At 39.9% G+C, this 19,341-nt stretch overlaps 1 protein-coding gene across 2 annotated transcripts in view; it reads left to right on the top strand.

Moving 5' to 3' along the window:
* The window catches only part of SMARCAD1 (SNF2 related chromatin remodeling ATPase with DExD box 1), a 41,584-nt gene extending 29,960 nt beyond the window's left edge, over nt 1-11,624 (top strand). The window contains exons 16-24 of one of the 2 annotated variants that reach the window (XM_070949191.1): nt 757-894; nt 1,294-1,389; nt 1,525-1,642; nt 1,839-1,960; nt 4,335-4,523; nt 8,484-8,602; nt 9,056-9,238; nt 9,982-10,091; nt 11,168-11,624. In XM_070949191.1, the coding sequence (XP_070805292.1) occupies nt 757-894; nt 1,294-1,389; nt 1,525-1,642; nt 1,839-1,960; nt 4,335-4,523; nt 8,484-8,602; nt 9,056-9,238; nt 9,982-10,091; nt 11,168-11,229 (1,137 nt within the window). In that variant the 3' untranslated portion in view covers nt 11,230-11,624. Of the gene's footprint in view, nt 1-756; nt 895-1,293; nt 1,390-1,524; nt 1,643-1,838; nt 1,961-4,334; nt 4,524-6,635; nt 6,821-8,483; nt 8,603-9,055; nt 9,239-9,981; nt 10,092-11,167 lie in introns of those variants that run through there. The other variant, XM_070949192.1, reaches the window with a different exon arrangement.
* The last annotated feature ends 7,717 nt before the right edge of the window (nt 11,625-19,341 follow it).

Below are 19,341 nucleotides of genomic sequence, written 5' to 3'. Positions count from 1 at the left end.
GGATGACTAAATGTTACATCATAAATAAAATAGTCTGTTTCTCATTTTGCAACATTAAATTGCAGTGCTGTAAAGAGTTATCTAACTGAATTCTGTAGATATACAATAAGCCTTAGGTCTAAATATAGAAGCTATATAAAGCCATAGGTGTCACATCTCTTGCATGACCATCTCTTCTTATCATCTCTTCCTACCCCACAAGGTTGCATAGAGTTGAGAAATCTGTTTTTGCAACAATGCCACCTAACAATGCCATCTAAGAGGCATGGCTTCTCTGTTGCTGTACCTGCTTTTTGGAATAAGCCCTTCCAGTAACTGTGTCTGCATGTTTTACCACCAGCCGTTGTTGTGTATTGACTATTATTTTTGATTTTCTTGGTGTTTGTTTTGGCACTGTTTTCTCTTTTGTATGTTGCAGAGCTACAAATTATGAGTGAGGTGGTTTTTATTTTTTAAATAAACACGCATGCGTAATGTTGTGATTAATTGCATAGCCTACCATCATAGCTATTATCTGTCAGGTGACAAAAACAGTTGAGATTTTCACTGTATTGTTTCACTTCAGTGACATTTAAGGCTGTTATTTGTAACTTCCTGATCATTTTAAATATTGTGGGCCATTTTTAAAATGTGTAACTATGACAATATGACACTTTTCAATAGTGAGATGAACCTCACAATACAACATTTTGGCAAAATGTTGGTGATTTAAGGTTTCATCTTCTAATGCCTGCTCATTTATTTTTATCAAAACAGGCAAAAAATCGTTTGCTGCTAACTGGGACTCCTGTTCAAAATAATCTTTTAGAACTTATGTCCCTATTGAATTTTGTAATGCCACACATGTTCAGTAGTAGCACCAGTGAAATTCGGAGGATATTTTCTTCTAAAGCAGTAAGTGTATTTTTTATGTGTTTTTATTGTTTTGAAATGGAGATAAAAGTTATATGATTATTGTTAATTTTGCAGTGTAAGTTTGATGATAATTTTAAAACATAGTTCAAAAAAATCATGCAATCTTCAAATTTACAACAGTAGATACTATTCTGTACACAATGTAGCTGAACATGGACATTCTGTGATTTAACAGTGGTTTGTTTAATAAACAAAAATGACTGGGTTTAAACATTGTATTCAACTAAAACAGGACACATTATTACTTAGCATGGAATTTGAACCAAACTATTTTGAATCAAGATACTCATGTTAAGGACAAATACATATGATTTCTGTTCATGTTAAAATACCTTTCATTGACAATATGAAATATGTTTTTGATTTCTTTTTAATTAGAAAGCATCTGAGGAGCATAGCATTTATGAAAAGGAGAGAATTACACATGCAAAGCAGATAATAAAACCATTCATCTTGAGAAGAATAAAAGAAGAGGTAAGCCTTTATTCTGCAGTGACAAATAATTGTTTGATATCAGGTTACCATAAATAATTGTGGAACTTCCAGATTTGTATCTGTGGATCTAAGTTTGTTGTCCTAATACATAGAATTTCGGTCTTGGTCTGCCAGGTGCTGCAGCAACTACCTCCCAAAAAAGACATTGTTGAGTGGTGTGAGATGACTGAGAAACAGGGAAAACTATACCAAGATCTTTTTAGCTGCCTTAAGAAATCTATTGATGGTCAAGGTATGAATGCATATTAATACTTCTCAGCGATTTTTCTTTTGCGTGAGGGAGCAGAAACACTAAGCTCTATTTTTTTTTAACTGTATCTATTTTTAAAAAAAGACTTTTTAATTAACATGCATTAAGCATGCATTAAGCATTAATTAACATGCTTGAAGCGTGTGGATGTTTTCCTGATGCCTGTTTCTGTTCCTAGAAAAAAATTCTGAAATGGGTAATGTCATGATGCAACTAAGAAAAATGGCTAATCATCCTCTCCTACACCGCCAGTATTATACCTCTGAAAAACTTAGAGTCATGTCAAAACTCATGCTCAAGGTAAGAAATAGATGCATTTTAGTTTTGTCATAAGGTGCATTTGCCCCAGAAATGGGTGATATATTAAGTAAGTAAGTATAGGTAGTCCTCAACTTAACAACAGTTCGCTTAGTGACCATTCAAAGTTACAACAGCACTGAAAAAAGTGACTTATGACCGTTTTTCACAGTTATGACATTTCCAATATCCCTGTGATCATGTGATCAAAATTCAGATGCTTGGCAACTGGTTCATACTTACGGCCATTGCTGTGTCCCAAGGTCATGTGATCGCCTTTTGCAACCTTTGGACAAGCAAAGTCAATGGGGAAGCCAGGTTCACTTAACAACCGGCTTGCTAGCCTATCAACTGCAGTGATTCATTTAACAACTGAGGTAAAATGGGACAAAATTCACTTAACAAATGTCTCAACATCAGAAATTTTGGGCTCAATTGTGGCCATAAGCTGAGGACTACCTGTAAATGGGCTCCTTGAGGTTTTCTTGGCAAGGTTTTTCAGAAGTGGTTTGCCATTGCCTACTTTTTAGGGTGGAGTGAGTGACTGACTCAAAATTCCCTAGCTGATTTTGTGCCTAAGGCAGGACTAAAACTTACAATCTGCCTGTTTTGGTACATTAACCATTAAACCAATCGGGCTGTCCTGTCAAGAGTAATTTTATATTTTTGGAGAAACTATGTCAAAATCAAACATTAAAAATTGAAAAAGATTGGGAATAAGTTCTAGAATGAAAAATGATTTTATATGACAAAATAAATAAGTGTTCTAATTTTGCAGTCTACCCAAAGTTATGAATGGATAAAAAAAAAAAAACAGGTAAATGATCACACAAAGTAGATTTGTCCTGTTTTCTCACTACTGCTTTAGTGCAGTAGTTAATAGGTATTGTACCTCTCCCTGCACGATCAAGACAAATTCAGAAGGTTTTGCATTTATTTATTTACTTCATTTTATATGGGCACCAATTTCCCAATGCAATTCTGGGAGGTAACAGTTTAAACTATAATAGATAGATAGATAGAATTCTTTATTGGCCAAGTGTGATTGGACACACAAGGAATTTGTCTTTGGTGTATATGATCTCAGTGTACATAAAAAGAGAAGATACATTTGTAAAGAATCATAAGGTACAACACTTAATTATAATAATAGGGTATAAATAAGCAATCATCATACAAGGAAACAATATAAATCGTAAGGATACAAGCAACAAAGTTACAGTCATGCAGTCATAAGTGGGAGGAGATACGTGATAGGAACGATGAGAAGATTAATAGTAGTGCAGACTTAGTGAATAGTTTGACAGTGTTGAGGGAATTATTTGTTTAGCAGAGTGATGGCATTCAGGAAAAAACTGTTCTTGTGTCTAGTTGTTCTGGTGTGCAGTGCTCTATAGCCTTGTTTTGAGGGTGGGAGTTGAAACAGTTTATGTCCAGGATGCGAGGGATCTGTAAATATTTTCACAGCCCTCTTTTTGACTCATGCAATATACAGGTCCTCAATGGAAGGCAGGTTGTTTTTTCTGCAGTTCTAATTATCCTCTGAAGTCTGTGTCTGTCTTGTTGGGTTGCAGAACCAAACCAGACAGTTATAGAGGTGCAGATGACAGACTCAATAATTCCTCTATAGAACAGTATTAGCAGTCCTTGGGCAGTTTGAGCTTCCTGAGTTGGTGCAGAAAGAACATTCTTTGTTGTGCTTTTTTAATGACATTTTTGACGTTAGGTGTCCATTTTAGGTCTTGAGATATGATAGAACCTAGAAATTTGAAGGTCTCTACTGTTGATACTGCGTTGTCTAGTATTGTAGGAGGTGATAGTATGGAAGGGTTTCTCCTAAGGTCTTTCCACCATTTCTACGGTTTTGAGTGTGTTCAATTCCATATTTAATATAAATACAAAGTTTATTTAAAAAAATAAATAAAAATAAAGTACTGTTCCCACCTGACTAAAATAAAGTGACAGCCAAATGAAGCATTCACCAATAGCATTGGCTCAATTACTCTTCTGGCCTACATATGAAATCAGTCAGGTGTAAGGAGAAAAGAGTTAAAGCAGCTGAACCTCAGTCTTCTAGAACATAGGCATGGCTAAGGAAAGGGCATGTTTCCTGAGTCCTACTAGATGACAATCTGTAGTAATTGGGACCAAAGCATGTCCAATCTAATGGAGAAGGTGATCCCTCAAATACTCTGTTCCCATGACTAGCACTGTTGAGATGAAACGTCTGCAAGAAAACAAGCAAGCTCAGAGAACACCAAGGAGCCATCTTAAAAAACGGGACTGTGGGATAAAATAAATTAGAGGACAGTAGGTGTGTTTTGCATGCTAATACTATTCATTTGCAAATAACTAAGGTTTGTTGTTGTTGTTTTAGGAGCCTACACACTGTGAAGCAAACCCTGATCTTATTTTTGAAGATATGTGCGTGATGACTGATTATGAACTGCATTTGCTTTGTAAACAGTATGCAAATATTCATGACTTCAAACTTGAAATGGATCTAATTTGGGATTCTGGAAAATTTAGGACACTTATACGCATTTTATCGGATTTTAAAGAAAAGGTGCACCTTTCATACCAATCGCTTTTGATATACTAACCTTTACCGACAGAAACACATTTTAGAAAACAATAGCTGTATTAGTTAAAATGTGGGAAGCTCTCTTCTCTTCAAATTCCTCACCTTTGAAAACAAAAGAGATACAACATTAGCCAGGGCTAAAAGGTCAGCAGTTACTTGTAGGATTATGAACTCATCTGCCCTCTCAATACCCTTTATGTAGGTTTGTCATTAACCATGGCTAAAAATCCTGCCTGCTCACAATTTACCCATGGCTAGTGTAACATGCATAGGGACTCTTCATCAGGTAGGTTCCTCAAATGTTTGTGTGAAAAATAGTATATTGGGGGGAAGGGTGTAAATGCAGTTAAGAATTAGCCTGCAAAACTGCATTATTTATTTATTTATTTATTTATTTATTTATTTATTTATTTATTTATTTATTTATTTATTTATTTATTGTCATATTTATATGCCGCCCTTCTCCCGAGGGACTCGGGGCGGCTCACAGGATAAAACAACCCAACAATAAATAGAATTAAAATGTTAAAATCCGAATTTAAAAAACCCAAAATCCCCAAATTAAAATACATGGCAGATCAGGGGATTTGCTGAAAGAGCCATGTCTTTAGGTCGGCGCGGAGGTCGGGGCCATCAGAGCCTAGTGGGTAAACCATTCCAGAGGGTCGGTGCGACCACAGAGAACACCCTCATCCTGGGGGCCGCCAACTGACACTGCCTGGCCGAAGGGAGCCAGAGGAGGGCAATCCTATGTGAGCGCACTGGGCGGTGGGAGGCCAGTAGGAGGTAGTCCTGCAAGTACCCCAGGCCCATGTCATGAAGGGCTTTATAGGTGAGCACCAGCACCTTGAAGCATATCCGGAGGACCACCAGCAACCAGTACAGCTCGCGCAACAATGGTGTTATATGGGAGTAACGGGAAGCACCCGTAACTACCCAAGTGGCCGCATTCTGGACCAGTTGGAGCCTCCGGGTGCACCCCAAGTGCAGCCCCATGTAGAGGGCATTGCAGTAATCCAGCCGAGAAATAATGAGAGCATGAATGACCGTACGGAGGGCATCCCTGTCTAGGAAAGGGCACACCTGGTGCACCAGGCGAACCTGTGCAAAAGCCCCCCTTGTCACGGCCGTCAGATGGTACACCAAGGACAGCCGTGAATCAAGGAGGACGCCAAGATTACGAACCCTTTCCGAGGGAGCCAGACACTCCCCTCCCATCAGAAGCAATGGGGATACTAGATCATGAGATGCCGGCATCCACAGCCACTCTGTCTTGGAGGGGTTGAGTCTCAGCCTGTTCCTACCCATCCAGACCCGCACCGCCTCTAGGACTTAGACATCACGGAAAGGGCATCCCTGGGTTGATCCGGGGTGGAGATGTAAAGTTGGGTATCATCAGCATATTGATGATACCTCACCCCGAAACTACGAATGATCTCACCCAGCGGCTTCATGTAGATATTAAAGAGCAGGGGGGAGAGAACCGACCCCCTGCGGCACCCCACAGGTGAGGGGCCTCGGGGAGGATCTATGACCCCCCCCCGCCCAAACAAACTGCATACGGCCCGAGAAGTAGGAGGAGAACCACTGTAGAACAGTACCCCCCACCCCTAACCCCCCGAGTCGTCGCAGTAAGATACCATGGTCGATGGTATCAAAAGCTGCTGAGAGGTCAAGTAGCACCAGGATGGAGGAATAACCCCCATCCCGGGCCCGCCAGAGATCATTCACCAGGGCAACCAATGCCGTTTCCATGCTGTGGACGCGCCTGAAGCCTGATTGGTATGGGTCTAGATAATCAGTTTCCTCCAGGAATTGCGGGAGTTGGTACGCCACCACAGACTCAACAACCTTCGCTATAAAGCGAAGGTTGGAGACAGGACGAAAGTTGTTCAGGGAGGCCAGATCCAGGGCAGGCTTCTTGAGGAGGGGACGAGGCGGGGAAGACCCCATCTCTCAATGAAGCGTTTATAATTGCCCGGATCCAGTCTCCAGTCACCTTTCTGGTTGCCGCAACAAGCCAGGAGGGACAAGGGTCCAGTAAACATGTGGAGGCCCCCAATCTACTCACAATCCTGTCCACTTCCTCCATAGAAACAAGATCAAAGTCAACCCAGATGTTACCCCCAAGATCTGCTCCCATCTCGTCGGATCCTGCCCAGTCAGAATCTAAACCCATCTGGATCTGAGTGATTTTGTCTTGCAGAAATTGAGCAAAATTCTCAACACTGCCTTGCAAGGGGTCCTCCCTCGCTCCCTGATGAAGAAGGAAGTGGGTCACTCGGAACAAGGCTGCTGGGCGATTTTCTGCAGACGCAATGAGAGCAGCGAAATAATCACGTTTCGCCGCTTCCATCGCCACAAGAAAAGACCTAATATGGGTTCTTAGCTGTGTTCGATCAGATTCGGAACGGGAAGACCTCCAACGGTCCTCTAGGCGTCTCTTCTGACGCTTCATTTCCCTAAGCTCCATAGAGAACCATGGAGCTGCCCGGGATCCCTGTCGGAAGAGAGGCCGCAAGGGGGCAATTCGATCCAGTGCCCTGGTGGCTGCCTGTTCCCAGGCATCCACCAGGGCCTCTGGTGAACCGCGGGATAGGTCAGTGGGAAATGTCCCAAGCTCCATCAGGAACTTATCAGGGTCCATCAGGCGCCTGGGGCGGAACCAACAAGTCGGTTCTGCCTCCCAGCGGTGGGGGTTGGCGGACAGAAAGTCTAGTTGAAGGAGGGAATGGTCGGTCCATGACAGGGGTAGTACAGAAAGTTCACCCCTACCCTGAACATTTATCCACTGCCCAGAGATGAAAATCAACTTGAGTCAGGTCCATAGCCGTCATGGAGGCCATGAACTCCCGAACCAACTCTTGCCGGCTGACGGGAGATTAAAATCTCCCTCAACCGTCAGTTCGGCTAAGACTTCGAGTAGCACGGGCAGGACTGAAGACACGCAGCTGGGAGACAGGTACGTAATCAACAGAGCCGACTGCACTCCAGGGTCCCATTTCAACAGAAGGAACTCACACCCGCCAATCTGAGGGACTGTGACCTCCCTAAGTCTAAGACCTTCCCTAATGACAACCGCCACCCCTCCCGTGGAGTCGTGGCTGGTGTACTACACTGAAACCTGGTGGACATAAATCAGAGAGAGGAACCCCTCCCTCCGCGCCCAACCAGGTCTCTGTGATGCAAGCCAGGTCCGCACGGCTCAATGCTACTGAGAACTTACTTTCCTGGGGGAAAATCTATTGAAAGTTGACATTAAGAGTTTTTAACTTTCTGACCTCTTTACAGAAGAACATGATGGGAAGTTTTTTAGCCCAAACTCCTATTTTTTAAAGACAAAGTAGATGTATTCTTTCGAAATAAAGACAAGCCTGCCTATGTGGCAAAAGTAGAAATATCTTTTGTAGTAATTTGCTACTAAGTGTTCCAAGATTGAAACATAAAATCTTCTTTAGAAAATATTTATGCACTTAAGTTTATGTTCAGAACGTATTTTTCTTCTACTTAAAATAATAAAGTAATTTGATCTTAAAGTATTAGATTGTTCCTGTGTTTTATTATCAGTGTATTATTGTTGCACCCCATAGAGTTTTCCTTATGTCCAAAGTTACAATTCTCTAATAATAAATTCTTATTAGACACTGCTTATATATAGATTACAGCTGACAAAGACAGATGTTCATTTCATTTCAAAAACACTGTTCATTTCATGATGAAGTGAAGCCATCACACTGGCTGTTTTGTCCCTTGAAAACAATAGACTAGTTTGGCTCTCAACTTAATAAGTATGTTAAAAATTTGAATCTTGACTTTCAAATGCATTGCTTAGTTTTAAATTCAGCTTCTGTAGCCTAAAGCAGCTTTAATATTTGTGTACTTCACTTTCTGATGAAAGTAGGAGCTTTTTTCTTAAATTAACTGTATCCCTTTGTCCATTAGGGTGACAGAGTTGTCTTGTTTAGCCAATTTACCATGATGCTGGACATCTTGGAAGTTCTCCTGAAACATGAGCAACATCGCTATCTTAGACTGGATGGAAAGACACAGATCTCCGATAGGTAAGAACATATCTGCTATATGAGATTTTCTTTATATATGCTTTGATGCTATGCTCAACATATGAACAGGTACGTATGCCAGCTTTTATAATATGACCAACCAATAGGACAGGGGTGTCAAACTCAAGGCCCATGGGTTGGATTCGGCCCGTGGGGTACTTAAATCTGGCCCGTGGGGCCAGCCTGAAAATAGCAAAGGACCGGCCCGTGGTGCCTCTGGCAGCCAAAACAGGGCACAGAGGGGCCGCACATACACCACGCAGCCCGTTTTGTCCGGCAAAGTGTTGCAGGAAACGTCCATCCCGTCTTTCCCCCCAGTCTGCGGAGGAGAACTACAGTGCTGATCCGGCCCTCAAAGAAATCCAGTTTGACACCCATGCAATAGGAGATTCATTTTTAAAAAAAGACTTGGGATGCTAATGAATTCTTTGCTTTTTCTTTCCTTTTGGATAGGATACATTTGATAGATGAATTCAATTCAGATATGGATATCTTTGTTTTCTTGCTTTCAACTAAAGCTGGGGGCCTTGGGATTAATTTGACTTCAGCCAACGTGGTCATTCTCCATGATATTGACTGCAATCCTTACAATGACAAACAGGCTGAAGACAGATGCCACAGAGTTGGACAGACTAGGTATGGATTGATAAGAAAACTTTCCTGATTTTATAAAGTGCTGATTTTATTCTGATTAATTTGGTGTGTTGGCGTGAATACCTCGATTAGAGATAAAACTTTAAACTTTGGTTCATTCGTTCTTTTTTTTTAAGCCTAAATAAGACTGTATAGAGTCTCAGACAATTATAAGAATTATCTGTCCATACATCCATCTTCACACCGTTGCCTAGCAACATTTATCTTGCTTATATAAGCTAAAATTGTTTTTATATTTCTCAGTCTTGTTTTTTGTTGTTATTCCTTTACTGTTTGAGACCAAACCATAGTTTCACTTCATTGAAATTTTGGAATTAGCCGCAAATCAAAAACAGATACAAAGGCAGACTTTAGGTCACTGCTTAAAATAACTTCTTCTTTGGTAAAATATTTTTAGTGATTCATATATGGAATATAGAAATTCTCAGTGTTAAAGTTGTTTTGCAATTTTTGTCTGATAGTCTGCATGTATGATATATGGCTATGACATGTAACTGCATGTATGATACATATATGCATCACAGTTCTAATCCACGGTTGCTGTCACTTTATATATTTGTCTTTGCATGAATAAGGTTAGTCACCAAAATACATTGCTAAAAAATAAATAAGCTTCATTTTCTATAAAATTATGCTGGATGGGAAATAATGTAATAAGCTATAAATACTGTTTTACATAATTATGTGAGTAAATGTTTGATGTGGTTTGGTTTTATTTTGTTTAGAGAAGTGCAGGTCATTAGGCTTATAAGTAAAGGGACCATAGAAGAATCCATGCTCAAAATCAGTCAGCAGAAGTTAAAATTAGAACAAGATATGACAGCAACAGAAACAGGTGAGTTCTTGCAGAATACTTTTAGTAGGCTAAAAAGATAGGGTTCACAAATGTGTGAAGTAGAAAAAAATAGTATTTATAAAACCAAAGGAATATGGCAATAATAATCAATCATCAAATCTTTTGTTGCTTTTGTAAAAAATAAAAAAAATAAAATCATAAATTCAAGTTCGTATGTTCAAGCAAAACTTAATTATTTTTCAGTGCAAATCACTGTATAATAGCTATTAAAATCTTTTACCTGGTGAAATCCCCGTATGCTTCTCCTATTTAGGTACTTTTCAAAAAAGTAGTCTGAAAAATGTATCTGAATCAAACAACATAGCATATGATAATTTAGAATAAATGTTCAACCTTGTGAAAGTGATCTAAGGCCAATCTATGTTGCATTATATATTCAGAATCTAAAGTGCTAAATTGGATAGATGAAAGTACTCCAGTATGTATATTAATTCTTTTAAAAAGAAAGACATTTAGGGACCACATGGACTGGAAAGCTAGAATGTAGCATTCACTGTTGTTGTTGTTGTTTTTGTTTATGTTTTATGCTAAGGGTGTCAAACTCAGTTTCATTGAGGCCACATCAGGATTGTGTTTGACCTCAGGGGGCTGGGGGGCATGGCTGGGGGCATGGCCAGCTCGACGTCACTCGAGGCTCCATTTTCGGCCGCGACAGCCTCCCCATTTTTGCTGGCAGAGGGTTGCAGGAGGCCATTGTGGTTTGGCTTGCTCAAACATTTGAACTTGGGTTCCAGATTTAATTTAATGTATGCCAGCCACCATTTTGATTACAGCTAATTCAGACATATCAACAAGATTAATCAGAGTAGTAACTATTATGCAAAACTCCGAGAATAATTTGGAAAACAGATTAAATTAAACCAGCGATTTGAAAATAAATGTCCAAGCAAATTTTGCATTCCACTGTTTTAAAAAGTATTCCATTGCGATAATATTCTCATGTTCAGTTAGCAAGATTGCGCAAATAATATTTTGGTTGCATTGATCATAACTATTAACTTGAATGAAATCTTCTTTACGCATGAAAATCTGATATATTCCTTTTAATTCTACAGGAGAAGAAGGAGCCATTCCAGCAGATATAGCAACACTATTAAAAACCTCATTAGGTCTCTAATGCTAATATAAAAAAAGGCAATGAAGATTTTTTTTATTTGAGGGAAAATATGTGGTGCTTCAAGAAATTTTTGTTATTAAATACATTTGTATGAACATTTATAGCTTTTTAAACAAATCTTGTTGTATTGGCCATGAAATAGAATTTTTCCCACTACCGGTACTCAAATTAAAATGTACAGATGCCATAAAAATGTAGTGCATAAAATGCCATCTGTAACTATCTTACCAAGGCAGTTTTTAATAAGGACCCTAGTTTTAACAGAACTGCTAAAGGTTAAAATTGTTGCATATTTTTGTAATTATTTCTACCTCTAAATATAAATATATATATATATATATAAAAACTTGTCTATTTCACTGGATGTGTGGTTTTTTTACATGTGCCTTATTTGAAATGCCCCATATTTGTTGTCTTTTGGGTTTTTTTTATTTGAAGTACTGTAATGTTTTATATCAGATTGTTCACATAATAAAAATATTAATCTTAATTCTGTTTTTTTTATATGATTCTTTTAACTGCAGAAAAAGGAAAGAGAAATTAAAATCCCTCATATTTGTTTTCTTTTATCCATGACAGCTTTTACATCCTTCTCAGTAGTGAAGATTTAGACATTTTCTCTAAATTTTGTTGACCTTTAAGAAAGCATTTATCATTTTCCCCCTCTGCAAATAGACCATTAAGGTGCTGTTTTTTTAAAAAAAATCATATATCATTGTGCATTTGTTTGATTCCATTTTAATTGTCATATTAGTTAAAAGATGTTTATTTAATTAAATTGTTCATTAATTTAATGAATCCCTGTTAAGGTATATTTCTGTATTTGGGGATCTTAAATTTATGGGAATAGACAGGATGGTAACTGTGAAGTGCTTAAGATTCCTAATGCTGCTCAGAATGATGCAAGGCATAGGCAGCGTCTGGTCGGATTGCAATCTGTTATCAGTCTAATAAAGTGATATCTATCTTATCATGATCATCATCATCTTTTAATGACCCCATAATCCCTGGCAGGGTGGAGTCTGGACAACTGAATGGAGCTGAGTGTTTAGTGGCCAGATGCCCTTCCTGTCACCAATGCAGAGTTATATTCAGCAGATATATTCTCCTCATGCCCAGAGAAAGAAATATCTACCTCTACCTAGGTTCAAACTCACAGCCTCCAGATTGTGAGGTGAGAGCTCCACCTCTAGGCCACCGCACCACTCATATCTATCTTATCGCAATGCTGGAGTAATATGTGTTGCCTTCACCCAATAGTGTAATAAAGGAACACAAAATCTTCACAACTCAGCTGCTTAGGAAATGGTAAGCTAAATTGGTAAAATGTGTTATTAGATTTTTTAAAATAAGCTTAGATCTAACTTTCTGTATTTTTGCTAAAACAATTTATGTGGAATGTTCTTCGTTAAGCAAGGATGGACTAGTTTTGAGAACAAGGTAGTTTGCCCTGCAGATGTATTATAACGCATTTTGCATTTGATCAAGCACAACCTTGGGTTGGCTATTCAAAAGAGTTAATCCTCTTAAGTATCTGACAATTATAAATAGATATAAAGTAATAAAAGGAGATACATTTCCTACCCCCTTGCAGAGCTGAGAGATCAGAGAAGGGATTACAAGACACTAAACAGGCATACAGCGGGGAATAGCTTTAAGTGCAATGGATCAGCAGCCACAAGCACACAATACAAGCAGCTCGGTGTATTCTCCGTGGTATACCTTCTTACTCTCTTGCAATCCCTTCAACTCCACTCTCTTTGCCTTGTGGGAAGGTGAAGGAAAAACACAAGCAACTTCTGTAAGCAATCTCCTGTGCCTGATAACATCCCCCTCCAACCCCGCAGAGTAGAGAGCTTGGAGAGAAAAATATTAAAAGAGAGGAAGACACACAATGAGGAATACACCAGACTGTTTGCGTAGCATATTGCTTTCAATGCATATGTAAATACAAACATGAACTTGCTTCTTGCTGAATATCCAAATGCTTGGGTAAGCATTCCAAAAGTTGGCTGACTGATTATGAGGAAAACAAAAGTGGAAGGATGAAACTAATTAGTCTTGTCAGGAGGTAGTGAGAAGGAAAATGCAGTTCTGATCGTATGATTTCCCACTTAACAACTGCATCACTTAATGACAGAACTGCCGATACCAATTGTGGTACTAAAACAAGGACTACCTGTATAAAATGTTTGCTGAATTGCCCTGGGCCACTTAATTTCATTTAGTCCAATTTAGTTTCCAGATTGTGTAAAGGATGGAGTTTGGATAACCATTTGTCTGAAATGCTATAGGGTTTCCTGCCTAAGCAGGGGGTTGAATTAGAAGACTTCTAAGGTCCCTTCCACCTCTGTTATTCTAGTCTCAACTAGTCTTTGGTATCACAGTGAATAATTCTGACTTGCCTTCTTCCTGACAAGAACTGCTGTGCTTGTCACATCCATATTAAAGTTGCTCCACAGTGAAAGTGGAAGTTAAAACTAGATAAGGAAGCTAAGGTCATACCAGTGACAGCATTCAGCTGAGCTCTTAGAGCCTTAGTCACCAATGTTACAATCCCACCAGACCAGAACCTGAGAAAGAAACGGTGTTTCTAAACAATTATTGCTTCCCCCCCCCCAACTCTCTGTAGGTGCGCTGAAAGGTCACAGAGGACTACCAATTATAGTTTGTTTGATGCCGTGTGTTCAGTGGTGAAAAAGAAGACATTGCCATAAGTAGAAATGGCCTGTATGTATATCTAATATTGGAACCCCTTATACTCAGGATTTCTACAAAGCTCTTAAGTAGGTTTTGTTACACTTAAGGAGAGTACACTATTTACATCCCTCTAATGCTGGGGTCCCCAACCCCCGATCCATGGACCGGCCCCAGTCCTTGGCATACTAGCAACCGGTCTGCACAAGCGAAGCCCCATCCAGGGGATGCAGGCAGCATGCAAAACCACGACCCCTCTGGTTTGCGGAAAAACCTTTTTCCATGGAATTTGTCCCTGGTGACCAAAAGGTTGGGGCACATTGCTCTAATTTACTATTGGTGAAACAATTCTAAAGCTTTAAGCAGAAGCATTTTCTACAATCTGAAATCTGGAGATTTCAACTATCGAAGATGAGTCTATCTGCAGGGTTTGGCCTTCTTTATGCACTCTCTTCTGGTTGGCCATTTGTACACAAAAGAAATGCATATTCTCTTCCCCCTCCCTGCCTCAAAAAAGAGGGAGATAATACAACACTTAGCCCTTTAGTAAAATTTTACTCCTAAACATAATAAATTGTTCCTTTTGTTGTGTATCAAAGGAAGTAGACTTATGCTGAATCAAGCCATGCAGATCACGGTATTATCTTCATTGATTAGCAATAGCTATTTTTCATCCCTTTTTCCGGATGCCACAGAGTGAACCTGGCTATCTTTTGTGTGCTCAGCAGAGGTATTCAGCTGGTTCGCAGCTGGTTCGCACCGGTTTGCTGGCAGAAATTTGGCCAAGGTTGCCGAACCGGTAGCAATGGCCAGCTGGCCACGCCTCCGAACTGGTCCCCAGGTTGCCACTCACTCGCCTTGCCCATCATGTTCTTCACGCATGCACATCCCATTGCCTTGCAAGTCCAATGGGATGCACATGCGTGAAGAACATAGTGGCAATGGCAGCAGCTTTTTCCGTGACCTCCGGTACTTTTCGGCAGCCTGCAGCTAGACGCCACAGCCACAAAGCGGCTCTCAGAGAAGCTTCTTTGCCAGCTGCTTCCCAGCAACGGCAGCTGGCTGGGAGCCATCGAAAACTCCAGTCAACTTGACCAGCTCCGGACTCTGGATCAGCCGCCGCGGAAGGTAAGCAGCCCGAACAAAGAGGCAGTAGTGGGGGACGAAGCGGGGCTAGGGCTGGGGCCACTAAAGGAGGGGAAACTGGGTGACTAGTGAAGGGAGGACGGGGAAGGATAGATGAAAATTCCAGAAATTTTCCTACATTTTCCTGTGGGCGTGGCTAGGGGGGTCATCTGACTGAATGGGCATGGGCGTGAGTGACGTCAAGTTGGTCGCACTCAGTCACATGCCCCCCACCTAGCCACACCGACTGAACCGGTAGCGAAAATTTTTGAAACCCACCACTGGTGCTCAGAATGTGTTGTCACCAAGCCACTGTCTTTTCAACCAATTCCATGCCTTCCTTCAGTGTATACCATAAAGTAGGCCATTATGACAGAAGTTCTGTAATGGTTGAGAGGTTGCTTTGAGAACATAATAAGGGGAATAGCCTGTGGAGAGCCATATTAAATTATTGATCTCTGGGTTCTGCTACATTTTCTTCAGATGGTCATAATATTTCATATTGCATAAATAAAAAAATGGGCCATCTATTTTCTGCAACAGAAAAGGGTCAGTCCCAATTTGATTTCTTTTTAAGTCAGGGGCAAGTAGGTCTAATAATGCCTATAGAAGAGGCAGTAAATATTTGACTCAAAATTTTTTTTTTATTTTTAGTTTGTCAAACATGTACGATATAACAGATAGAAGGATAAACATGGACATGAGCACATGTAATGAGTACAAATAAATGTACTCATTTACTTATAAATTTTTATAAATTCATAAAATTCATTTATTTATAACTGTACACAGATAATGAGTACAAATAAATGGTGATGGTGGGACAGGGACGGTAGACACGCTGGTGTGCTTATGCACGCCCCCTTACAGACGTATTACGAATGGGGTGAGGTCCACGGTAGACAGTTTAAGGTTGAAGCTCTGAGGGTTTGAGGATGTGACAACGGAGTCAGGTAGTGCATTCCAGGCATTGACCACTCTGTTGCTGAAGTCGTATTTTCTACAATCGAGTTTAGAACGGTTTACCTTGAGTTTGTATCTATTGTTTGCCCGTGTATTATTGTGGTTGAAGCTGAAGTAGTCAGGAATGTTAGGAGTTCTTCTACTGTAAGACTCTCCTTCTCTTCTGGTCATGCAAACCATAGCAGAGTTATTATGAAACTGAGAAAGAATTCAAGAAACTATGCTATCCTTATTTATCTTTTCACATTTACAATTTTGTAAATGTGAAAAACAATCAAGCAAAACCCTTGTTCTCCACAATTTGTTTCCAGTCTAGCACACCTGTGGTCTTCCCATTTCCAGAAAATATCTGATAAGCCAGGGATGTCAAACTTGATTTCATTGAGGGCCGCATCAGAGTTATGTTTGCCCTCAGGGGGCCAGGATGGGTGTGGCCAGCTTGACATCACTTGTGTTGGGGGTGTCTGTAGCCCGAGCACTCTGCCAGCAAAAACAGGCTCCTGAGCTCCATTTTCGGCCACGACGACCTGCAACTCTCTGCCAGCAAAAACAGACCCCCCCCCCAAACTCCATTTTTGCTGGCAGAGGGCTGCAGGAGACCATCGTGGCCAAAAACGGAGCTTGGGAAGGCCGCCAGAGCCCCGTTTTCACTGGCAGAGGCCCGGTGGGCTGGATCTTTGCTGTTTCCAGGGAGGCCCCGTGGACCAAATCTAAGTGCCCAAGTTTGATATCCTTGTGATAAGCACTTGTAGCCTCTCAACAAAACAAGCCTTGGATCCAGTTTTTAAAATGGAATGATTGGGAATAAGCTTGATCAGGAAGTTCTTATTTTCTCTTACGGCCTGGCTGACATATAAAGCTAAAAGCTACAAATAGCATTCACCTCAGAGGATGACAGGTCTCCCTCATTTCCTCAGGAGAGGCCCATATTGCTTTCACCACGAAATATGCTCTAACCATTTTCATTTCCCTAGGGATCCACTTGCCTGATATATGACTGCCTTTGTGTCTGCTTATCTCTAGACAGTCTACTGTGGTTCCGAGAGACATTGCCTGCGTTTCCTTGCTTTCATTTTTAAATATTTCTCATGGAGCCTTTGGTCCTGTGCTATTTTAGGAGCCACAATGTGTGAATGCTAAGTAGGAATGGCTGATATGGGCTGTGTTATTAAATTCCAGGTAGAAACTTAGGGGAGAAAGTTTTTTTTTATTTAAGTAAATTGGGCATTCTTTGATTGCCTCTGTTTTTGTAGTCAAATGTATACAGTCATATATCTATGCACATCGCTAATAAGACAATGCAAGGTTCTTGTACAGATGTTTCATAAGCCCACAATACCTCTGTTCACTATTCTAAATACCGTGAAGAATTTACTAAAGAACACAAAGCAGCAATATAAGGTCTGTAAGTTTTATTTTACTAAAGTTATCAGAAAAGTTGGATGACATATCGTCAGCTGAGATCTAATGGCAATTTGTTCCCGTATGAGTCCTAATAGAAACAATCAAATATTGTAGTTTGCTAAATAAGAAAGTTGAGAAAGTACAAGAATAGACAAGACAGTATTCAGAAGTCTATTTAGAAAGACGAAAGTGGTGCCCTCAGGAAAGAAAAAAATGATTTCAGAATGGGAGAACAGAGGAGGCACGAAATATAAGCATTTTTTTTTAATTGAAGAATGAGGAATCAGCTAGCTAGCCAATGGAAGAAAAGATTACTATGAGTTTTTTTTTTAATAACTTCATTTGGCAATTCCATATTACAATTACATGAGTAGAAATTATGGATCCATCAGAATCTGTTCACAGTGCTGCATACTGTATGACTGAAAAATTAACAAATTTTTGTTGTGAAATAATTCATAAAGGAAGAAGCAGATATAGGGGGATATGGGATGAATAGATTTAAAACCAGGAATAATTATATTGGAATGGTGTTTTAGAACCTAATTTTTAAGGATTGTATCAATTCATAGTAGATGATTTTGTCTAGCTTTGTTTCTACATAGAAACCACTTTTGGATAGGTAGCTAACTATTGAAGTAAGTAAAAGTTACCCTTTGTCTATTTCTCTCCCCCCCCCCTTATTCCTTTATACTTTCCCCTTTATTATTTTTTCCTTTAAGTGTTATGTGAATATACCATATCTGAAATATTTTAATAAGCACTAATGCTTTTTCTAAGCTGCTGCAGGTACCAAGGCTTTAAATTGAGCAGTTTAAACTATGCTTGACACTTCGATTCAAGTGAACAAAATAATTGACCATTTGCACTTATAATAAGTGATGCAGTAGTTATAGTGTTAACTGTAGTGTTATACTGTTCTATAGGTATTAGAGAGACAAATTATAATCCAGTCTCAACCCTGGATGCCTGGTCTGAGTGACTTCAGGCCAGTCATTTGTCTAATGCTAACCTACCTCACTGTGGTAGAATATCTAGCAAAGCCTGGAAACACAGAGCAGGAAATATGATCACTACAGGACAGAGAACTCTCTTATTACAGAAAATATTCCTTAGTCCAGGGGTCAGCAACCCGTGGCTCTGGAGCCGCCTGTGGCTCTTTCATCCCTCTGCTGCGACTCCCTATCACTCAAAATATACGTCACAACCGCCAATGTGCGACACTGCCCGGCACTCAATTTATTGAGTTTTTTGACCCTGGTAGGCCAACCATAGATAAATCCAAGAAAAGAAAAGTTTCAGAAGAAAACAGAACGTTTAATTCAACTACATATATTAGTTTTGTGGCTGCTCAGGAAATAGTCAGGCATGGGAAGGGTTTTGTGGCTCCCGGTGTTTTCTTTTCTGTGAGAAACGGGTCCAAATGGCTCTTTTGAGTGTTTAAGATTGCTGACCCCTGCCTTAGACCATGAGAGCAGGGAAGCGTGAGAAAGACACTTAGAGTAACTCCTCCTTAGTTATACGACATAAAAGTTGATCAGGAGAATTGGTTTGGTAGACTTTTAAGATTCTGTACAGTATCCTGTAGCAGTAAGGCAAGGGACCCAAATGACTGCTGTTTCCCGAGTTTGCCAATCTTGGTCCTTAACAATGTCAGAATGTTTTAAGTTTCTTTAACTTGGGCCATTCCGCCAACATTGGCAGACAAAGCAATCTAAGCGCTTCTGTATTGCCTTTAATATGGGGGGTTGATGCTTAATTCAGAATTGTAGGACAGATACCAATGAACAAGAACACCAAGAGAGAAGCCAGGACAATCATAAATATTGGAAAAAAAGTTTAAAAAGAAATCACCCAGGGGTGAAATCCAGCAGGTTTTGACAAGTTCTGGAGAACCGGTAGCAGAAATTTTGAGTAGTTTGG

Source organism: Pituophis catenifer, unplaced genomic scaffold (assembly GCF_029215685.1).
Source record: "Pituophis catenifer annectens isolate HBS135680 unplaced genomic scaffold, rPitCat1.0.hap2 SCAF_8, whole genome shotgun sequence".
Lineage (NCBI taxonomy): Eukaryota > Metazoa > Chordata > Lepidosauria > Squamata > Colubridae > Pituophis > Pituophis catenifer.
Note: the sequence above shows the minus strand (reverse complement) of the source record. Positions and strands in the feature narration are given on the sequence as shown.